This window comes from Mesitornis unicolor, unplaced genomic scaffold, assembly GCF_000695765.1.
Source record: "Mesitornis unicolor isolate BGI_N332 unplaced genomic scaffold, ASM69576v1 scaffold11255, whole genome shotgun sequence".
NCBI lineage: Eukaryota > Metazoa > Chordata > Aves > Mesitornithiformes > Mesitornithidae > Mesitornis > Mesitornis unicolor.
In genome coordinates, this window is record NW_010184938.1 from 38,157 (window position 1) to 47,829 (window position 9,673).

General features: G+C 43.7%; 1 protein-coding gene across 1 annotated transcript in view; it reads left to right on the plus strand.

Annotated features, from left to right (window-relative positions):
- The window catches only part of LOC104540782 (sodium bicarbonate transporter-like protein 11), a gene marked incomplete at both ends in the record, with an annotated part of 43,057 nt that overhangs the window by 22,139 nt on the left and 11,245 nt on the right, over positions 1–9,673 (plus strand). The window contains 3 exons of the mRNA XM_010184667.1: positions 3,732–3,963; positions 4,586–4,648; positions 5,196–5,277. Of these exons, the coding sequence (XP_010182969.1) occupies positions 3,732–3,963; positions 4,586–4,648; positions 5,196–5,277 (377 nt within the window). The remainder of the gene's footprint in view (positions 1–3,731; positions 3,964–4,585; positions 4,649–5,195; positions 5,278–9,673) is intronic.

Genomic DNA, 9,673 nt, shown 5'->3' on the forward strand with positions numbered 1-9,673 from the left:
AGCAGGAGTGAATTCCCTGGAAACACGCAGTCTAGGAGGACAATTGGGAAACAAGGCTTAGTTTATGCTTGCTTTCAAGACTGTAATTCAATAATGATAATGTGGAAATGCAAAAAAACCTCCTCGTATAGGCTGCATTACTACAAACTTCCGACCCTGAAAGCATGCAGAGAGGAAATAGGGCGATATTTAATACCGCTTGCAGTCTTGGTGCTTTAAGTTATCTCGACTCTTGCCTCATCTGCTGGTTGGAGGGGCTGGCTGGCTGCGTGAGAACTTGTAGCATTGCTGATCCTGGTAAAATAAATATTGCAGGCTTTGTTGAAGGTTGTAATTTGGGTTCCTAAATCTGTGTACCAAAGCCCTGGGGGGGGCTTTTTTGGGAAGCCCAGAGAACTCTTTAACTCTGCCTTGCTTTGGGCCTCTAAAACAGCTCAAATCCTGGAAGGAAAAGTATTTCAGCAGGCTGAATTAGTAAGGGATGGAGAATATTTCATAGCTTTAGTAGAAGAAGGCTTGCCCCAGACTTAAAAAACCCAACCAAGCAAAAGCCAAAACAAACCTAACAACAAAAAAAATTAAGGGTTGTTTGATATTAAGCCATAGAAGTTTAAAATAAGCTCTTCTGGGCTCAGGAATGGAAATGTCTGTCAATAATTTGTCTTGTCTGGTAGTAGTGCCAAGGTTCCCAGAGCTGTATACACTTGACTGAAAGTAACCCCAGAACTTAATCGCTTAAAGTGCAAATTCTAAGCCCAAATGCGGGATCTGCCTCTGCAAAAAGTACTTGGAAACTGCTAACACACAAGTGTCTCTTCTATTTTACTTTTTCCTTTTCAGAGCTGTAGGATGTCAGGTTAGAGTTCATGCTTGAGCGTTTTACTGTGGTGTTGAGCAACAAAGACTAGAAAGCTAGCATGATTTAGCAGGGCTTCAGAAAAGATACTAGTGCCAGTTTTTGCCTCCAGGGAGGAAGAGTCAAAATTTTTGCTTCAAATGCTAAGGAAATTGGGGCCCGAATCACAGAGGAGATGGCTCCAAGTGTTTAGGAAGCAGGAATTGCTAGCAGAAATCTGATCAGGTCAGAAGCTTTGTCTGGAGATGTTTCCCTGCTAGGTTTTTCCCCATCTCTGGTGGCTCTTGTGCCTCTTCAGGAGTGCTGGAAGGGCAATCTGTGTCTTGGGCAAGTTGCTCTCTGCAATGGCACTTGGTCAGCATAAATAAGGAGAAGCTGCTTGGCATGGCTTGAACTATTTAGTCACCATCCTGGTGTGTTTCTGAGGGAAATGGCCCAAATGACCATGGTCACAGTACAGGTAGAGCTCTGCTCAGGACAACGTGCTTTTTGAACACTCCTTCTCCTAAGGTTTTTGCAGTGCCTGTTAGTGGAGGTGGTCTCCAGAGCAGCCACCCAACAGAGAACTTGTGGTTTTGGGCCTTCATGAGTGATGAGAGCTTTCTTCTGCACAGTGTGTGCAACTTTGTCTTATGGTGGTTGGTCAAGAGACCAACCTGAAGTCGGGAGAGGCTGTTTCAATGTGTTCCCCCTTTGGCACAACAGCCTCCGTTCTTGCCACGATGCAATGTGCAGCTTTGCAAACAAGGCTAGTCAATGCTGTGCATCCTGACTGGAACAGTTCTGTTGGAGGTATCTCTGAAGTGTTGCTGTACCAGTGCTTCCACTCATTTGGTGTTGGTTTGTCTCAAGGAGTGATGCATTTATAACTGTTCACGGTGGCCAGTTGCCTTCCAATGTTTAATGTGCATATCTTCCCCAGTATTATTGGAGTGATAGTATTGCCCCTATTTCCTATAAATGACCAGAAGCAAGAGAATAAAACAGACCTAAGGCATAGAAAATTATTTACCCAAGGCATTGCCTGAAGCCTGTGGCAGAGCTGGAGCTGAATCTTTATGATTTGCAGGAATTTGTCAGTGCTGTCCTGCCACAGCAAGCAAATGGTGCTGTCACACACAGCTCAGTGCAGGATCAGTGTTGGTTGAGATGATGTGAGCAGGTAACAGTCTTCTTCTGAAGGCCTTTGATTCATTTCTGTTGTCCCTCAGCGCTGTGGCGCTCCTGATGCTCTTAACTTTCCTCATACCACCATGGGTTCCTCATCTGCCATACACCTTGATAAATCTCGTGTAGGTCATTTGGCCTCCTTGCTGCTGCAGCATCCATCCTAGGTTGCATTCTGCCTACCTGACAAGCTGAAATGAATGACTTTTGGGAGGTGGCTGCTGGTCATATGGTGACCCCATGAACACCAGCGTTACAGATGGTGGTGGATGTTTTAACCTGCTCTCATGCAGTGATAGTTTGAGACTGACTTGGCCACTTGCAGTGATATGGTCTCTTCTAGGTGAAGTTGTAAGGTAGCTGTGTCACCCTCTCCTCTCCTAGGAGCAGATGGCAACAGAGCCTCGGGGGTGGAAGCTGAAATCCTTCAGAGAATCCTCCCTCTCAGGGCTGCTGTGTAAGGAGTGATTGATGCAAAGTAAAACAGCGCTAATTGCAATGGATGTGTACTGACAACTTGATAGTTGCTGTGATAATTACAGTAATTAGTCAGATGTTAGCATTTTTTTCCCCTGTCTAGGCTATAAATGGAAAAGGTAGAGAAGGCTATGTGTGAGAGGAGAGGATCCATGACTCAGGCTCTGGGGTGGTCCTGTAGCTTGGGGAGGGGAATGTGCCAAGGTCTTGATGATGGAGACAACTTGGTGTCAGATTTGTAAAAGCAATCTGGAGCTTGATTCTTACTGAGCCTAAGGGGAGCTGGGGGTTTAAATGTATCTTGACAATCTGGTCTTCAACATCATGATTCAAGCCTGGCTGGCTTCCCGTTGGAAGGAAAATCCATATAACATCCCATTTCCTCACTCAATGTCACGCCGTTGAAGGACAAGACAGGACTGTCAGTCCTTGAGCAGTACTGGAGGTGCTAATTGTGCGTGTGGATTTCCAAGGACTGTGAAATGGGAACAATGCATTTGCAGTTTGATCGCCCAATTAACGAACTTCACAGCTGACAAATACAGAGACTGAATCAGTCTCTGTCTTCTGTCTTTATTATTTCTCCCTCCTCCGATCAGACATCGATTCAAAGCTTTGATTCCAAAACTTTCTCGAGAGTGGGAACTATAGAAACTTAAATGTCATAAAAAGTGATGGGTTGGGTGGCATTCCCCATGTCCCACTTCAGGCTCCCTGACTGGGAGCACTGGGGAGAGATGGCTCCCAGTTTGAGGAAAAACTGGGTTAAGTTGCCTTGAGATGCATACTGGTAGTTTTTCAAGCTGCTGAGCTCGGAGTCCATTTCTTACAAATAACTTTTCCCACATTTCTGCATAGTCCTTGAATTATTTAAACCTAAAGAGGATTTTACACGCTACCTTAAGCATTTTTGCCTTTAGGCAAATTGTGCTTTATCCTAGGCAAAAAACACTAAATATTTAAATTCTGCTTTGAATGTCAGAGTGTAAATAGTGCCCAGACATTCAGCTATGGTGATTCTGTTAGGATAAGACTTGAAAATGTGTGTTAATAATATAATGTAAATCTCCTTTTCTTCTATAGAGTGATCTGAATGGTCAAAGTGACTCCAGAATCATTGGTTTGGTGGCAGTGACTCCAACAAAGCTGCTTGTGAACTTCACAAACCCTAGGCCTTAGCTCTAAGGTATTGTGTACAGCTGTCTAATGCTCTGACCTCTTCTTAATACAGTACCTGAAGTTAAAGAATTTTGAGGAGGAAGTCAGAGCTCACAGAGACCTGGATGGGTTCTTGGCCAGAGCCAGCATCATCCTTGACGAAACGGCCACTTCCTTGGATGATGTTCTTCGGGAGATGCTGAAACACTTCGCTGAAGATCCCGAGAATACAGAACCAAGCTGCAACTTTGAAAAAATCATGAGCACTTTATTCACGGATTCAGGGACCCCACGAGAAGGGAATGGTAATCAACTCTTGATTTGCTTTTGCCTGCGGGTTACTGCTAAACTGTCATCGTTCCCATTGGTGGTGTGTTGAGCACATGCTACTGCATGGTCCCCAGCCTTGCATGGTGCTTGTGACACTGGGGGTTTTATTTTGGCTGAAGGGTTTCATGTCCCTGGGGTTTTTATGTTTTGGTGGAGTCTTGCCCCTGTTTCATTAAGATGAGACATAGTAGGGGGGGAGAAGTCTACAGCACTGGAGTGTCTTGTCTGTTTGGACCCATTAAATGTGGTTTTCCTCAGACAAGTGTCTGATGCTCTTCAGCAAAGAGACACTTGCTGGTATCCCTTCAGAAACAGCTCCTTTGCCTTGTGGTTCTCCATCTGAATTCACACAGGCTGGGGAACTTTGCTTTGGATGAGTAATTGGTTGGGGAGGGCTGAGCCTTCGCATTGCTCCCAGCCCATTGGAAGGGATGAGAGGCACTTTGTTTTTCTCCAGAAAATCAGCTGGGATGACCCTCGCCAATGTTTTTGGCTTATGTATCATCTTAAGCTATCAGCTAATGTCATAGCATAGTCTAAAACGCTACTTTTAGCCCAAGATGGAAAGAAGCTTAACTAAGCATTGTTTCTCTGTAGGCACCCCTGATGTTTCAGAGTCAACAGGAATGAATATACAAACATGTCCATCGCACCTCAAATGTAACTGTCACAGCCTGAGTGAATTTGTTTAACAGATATGTCGAGTCCTGAGCATGTAGTAAGCATGTTCATGCTTTGGTTACTTCTTGCTACCTGTCATAGAGCTTTGCATTTGTAATCTCTCTAATTTAGGCTTTGTGCCAATAAAGAGAATTTAAGCAGTGCCATAAAATACTCCGAGAACAGTAATTAGGAAGAGGGGGAGAGGGGACAGAGGAGTCAAAGATGACACCTCTTCCAATCCTATCTGTGTGTGTGCGTTGAATACTGCTAATCTAATAACCTAATCTTGCAGTCGGTTGATGTTGGGAGGAGAAAACAGCTGCCTTTTCATGCTGTGAATAGTCCAAGAACAAAATTGAAAAGCATCAGAACAAATGTTTCCATCTTTCTTTGTTGTCATCCCCTGTCCTTGCATCAATCTGCCGCGCAGATTAAATAAGTATGCTTGGTATTAGTACTCAGCTTCTATTTGAAAGGAAATGTTATTTGCAGTTGCCAACTGAATATGGACAGCCTTTAATGTTGCCCTCTCTTCTTCTTCTAGTTCACCTCTTATCAGATACAATTCAGGGGGTCACGGCGACAGTCACAGGGGTGCAGTATCAGCAGTCCTGGCTCTGTATCATGTAAGTACCTGGGTTAGGTTGGCAGAACCCATTGCTGCTCAAAACTTTGAGTATTTCCTGCTGCTGGGGAGATCAGCAGTTCACAATATGCCCTTGTAAATTGGGATGGCGATGCCCTCTCTTTCTATGCATGTGGGATTTCAGTCTCATCACTGGGCTCTTCCTCTTTCTCAATGGTCAAACAGCAGCCTGAGCAGAGATGACCACCATCTCTACATGGCATTGAGCTCTTGGATGCTATCAAAAACTGGTATTAACAAGCTAAGAATGCTGAAAAAATATTGTGCAGAAGTATCTTAATTCCCAGAGAAATGACTGGGATGTTTTGGATAGGTGCCTAAAGGCTTAGGGAGTGCATGCACATTTTAGGCTTCACAGCCAGTTTGCTGGGACAACTGTCACAACAGCCTGGCTTCTGCTGGCGCTGCTTCTCCTACACTCTGCTTATGGCTGGAAAAAATGTAGAGTATTCTGCCTTGGAAACAGATGACTTTAAAAACAAACACACAAAATAAGCCAACAAACAAAAAACCTACCTTTTGTTTCTAATCTCTTATGAAAGAGAAAAATGTGGTCTGTGTGTGAAAAGGTAACTATTTGCATATTGAGACTCTCTTCTATGAAATAAGGGAACTGGGAAATGTGTGTGCTGCATGTGCTACTGTCAGCTCTACTCTTATGGTTAAGAAAATAAGTTTATACAGGTCAGCCAAGAAGGCTTCTGAACAGTTTTCTCCCCTTTGGATGCCATAGGTAGGGTAGCAGCAGTAAGGATAGGTACATCCTAGTCTAGGAAGGGTAGAGGGTGGAAGTTTCTACTGTGGCATGTGACATGGCTCTGTGGAGAGCCTCGACTTCTTAATAACAAAGCCTTTCTAGAGGTCATGATACAAACACTGATTATATATGTGAAGCTGTAAAGGGTATGTTCAGCCTTTCCGTAGAAAGTGTGCCAAAGCTTTAAACACAACCATGTGAGTAATACTGGCTTCCATGACAAGACAGGATTTGAAAAATAAGCTTACAGCCTGAAGGTGTCTTGTGCAAAACTTGTTTCTTCCTTTTGTTACTCTGAAGAGGGAGAAGAAAGTGGTGGGAAAGCAGTGATGAGTTATTAACTATAATTATCTAATTATTGCCGTGTATTTCTACTGCAGCTATTGTGTAATAGATTGGGAACCATATTTTTAGATCTTACTTATTTTTTTTTCTCTTGAAGTCAGATTGCAAAACAACTTTCAAAACTCTGAAGTAAAAGGCATTTGTTGATGAAAATTTTCCCATGTGGAGTGGGAAGAACCTTTAAGATACCTCCTGTCCTTTACCCTTGCACTTCGTCTATGCTCTTTGATAAATTTTAAATTAGCACTACTGGTTTTTGTGTGCCTTAACTAACTTTTTTTATTCCTAGTGAATGGCCTTTAAGATGCCTCCTGTCCCTTACCCTTGCACTTCATCTATGCTCTTTGATAAATCTTAAATTAGCACTACTGGTTTTTGTGCACCTTAACTAACTTTTTTTATTCCTAGTGAATGAGAGAGGCTCGAGTGTAATGATAGGATTACATTGATGAGGAAGAGCAGCTTAGACATGGTTTTAGTAGTGCTGCTTCTGCATTGATTTTTGAGGGGGAAATATTAAAATTGAAATTAGCTTAGAGTCAGAAAAGCAAAAGAAAACCAAAACAAAGCCATGTCGGATGTGTTGAACCACCAGCGAGGTCAGATGTACCATGTGCGTCTGGGCTGCAGCCACAGGACAGAACAAAAACCAGAGGAACTGAAGATGTTAAGGTTTGAATGGTCCACTGAAGCCCAGGAAGACAACTGGCTTCTGATTCATGTTAGGTTTTGGGGTTTTTTTTTGTCAAGATGACCAAAACCTGATCTTGCTGAATCCATACCAGGATACATAAGCTTACGGAAACCTTGATAATCCTTCATTAGAATTCTGTGTAGCTGAGCAGCAGCACAGAACTTCATACCCCACTAACCAGCAGTCTTCAGCTCCAGAAGAATGAAGGTTGATAGGTATTTGTGTACATGATCGTTTTCTAACTAGAAAGCAAATCTTCAGAGTTACAGATCAGCTTGGTCGGTGAAGGACGTGATCTCATACCTTAGAAACCATGGATACAAATCTTTTTTCTCCTGTTTGTAGCATTTGCTAGAACTGCAAGACACAAACTGGGATGAGGGACAGCCAGACCTGTCCCAGAACAGGGACTGCTGGGATTGCTGAATTCTTAACCTCAGATTTAATCATTTATTTAGCATGAGGATCCTGTGCTGTTCGTAGAAGCTTAGGGAGATACTTCAGTAACCCTGCAGCATGCAGTGACTGCAGCAGGTAGTAGAAGTACTGCTAGGAGAGTGCTCAGAGTTCCCCATGAACCTCCCAGAGCCTGGAGTGGGTAAACTGGATGCTTTGCCTGTCTGGATCAGGAAAGGTGAGGAAGAAGCTCCTATGAGAGCTGTTGGCTCAGTGTTGCACAGCTTTGTGGCTCACAGAGCCCAAGGAAGCTCCCCCACTTATCCAATGGAGAGAATATAGGGGGAAGTGGCTGTCATCTCAAGCTAAATCTTATCACACCCAATTCTTTCTTTTGCTGTCTGACAAATGGAGGTATAACAGGCAAAATAGCTATTTTTATTTCTTTTTTCCCTTGGCGTGAAAAAACCCTTATGCTAAGGATGTTAATGCAACTGTTAATGTTAGTGGATCTATCTCCTTGATGTCCTTCTAGGAGAAACACCAGCTGTGAAGTTATCAAACTAATGGTGCCCGAGCTGAGTGGAATTCCCCAGGCATCACAACTTCTAGGCCTTATTATTCTTGCCAGGAGATGTAATTGCTTTCTTCCCCAGTTGAGTCCTTAGAAAAATCATGAAAGCAAGCTGCACTGTAGTCTGTATTGAGTAGCTGAAGAGCAGTTTCCTTTGGCTGCACCGATAGGGCACGTGGATTGGTGAAGGACTTCTTTTCAGTGCATTGAACTGATTTGCTAAAGCTGCCTTAACAGACAAAGCAGAGGAAGAAGCTTCTCTGCAAGTGATGAGAGCGGCTGAGTGGTTTGTCCTCTGTGTTGCTATAAAATTGATTGATATAGTGTGTCCTTGCAAGGACTCCTGTGGAGGAGTTTAACACAGAAAACCCAGGTAGCCTTTCAAAAACAGGTATTGTGAGGTTATTTTGGATATCAAGCAAGGCTGCTGTTGAGATAGAAAGCTTGAGTAGTAACTTCTCTGTACTCTATAATCAATGGTTGTGTGACACGTGTCACTAATGGATTTCTCGACAAAAGTGAAACCAAAGCTCATTTCACATGTTTAAGAAATTGTCCGGATACAGAGGTCTGTGAGTTTATAGGAAGATGATTGCTTCTGGTTTAGCTGTTGAATAGATTTCAAATAGAGATGCTTCAGCCACTGCGTATTCCTCAGAATAGTCCCCTTTCAAAGAGGAAAATGGGAGGACTGATTGCAAGATTTGGAGTCTTGTAGCAAGAGCCTCTTCTCTAGACTTCTTACCATCATCTCAAGTGTTCTTTGGGTTCAAAGACCCAATTATTTTAAGTGCCTGTACCATCCTTATTGAGCTGTCCTGGGTTATACTGGAGAGCTGAAGCTCTTGAGGGTGCTGTTATGAGAAGGGGTTATTGAATTCAAACCCTCCATGAGGAATTTGAGTCCTGAAGGTGATGTGTTGGAGAGGATGACTCGTTTCAGTGCCTGCAGCATGTGTTACAGGGAGGAGGAGGTGTCTCCTTATGCGTTGACCTGTAGGAAATATTTTCCCCTAGAGAAATTAGCTGCGAGAGAGGATGAGTCTTTCTGGAGCCTGACGAAGTGCATTTACCAGTCCAAAACCATATCCAGCTTGCAGCGGCTTCATTGCTGAAGCAGCCTTGCGCCAAGCTGCGGGTGAGCTGGCTTGCTGGTCACAGCTTCATTCCTCGCTTGCAGACTCTGGTTTCTGAAAGCTTGTGCCTGGAGCAGCTCTGCGGAGGAAGATTTATTTGCAGTGGATGAGAACAAGAAGTGTCATTGTTATTCTGCACTGGGACAGGAAAAGGCTGGCTAGCTGATTACCTCTGCTGGGCGCTTTTTCTTACTGCAGGGGATAATTTGTTTCGGAATTAACTTCCTTTCTTGCCCTGTCTAAAGGGGGTTTCTGCTTCTCTTGGGTCTCGGCAGTTTCACCCTTTTTTTTATGGTTTGTTTGAGAAATGTGTTATTACTCTGATAACATCTTGGGTGTGGGGCAGACCTGTGGCATGTGTGACTTGGTGCATCAGTGGTTTTGGTGGAGCGATGCCAGTTCTCACCATCCGAGTGCCACCCTGGATACGCAGCCTGGAAAGAGGAGGAGAGCGAAGAAGGAATGGGCACTATA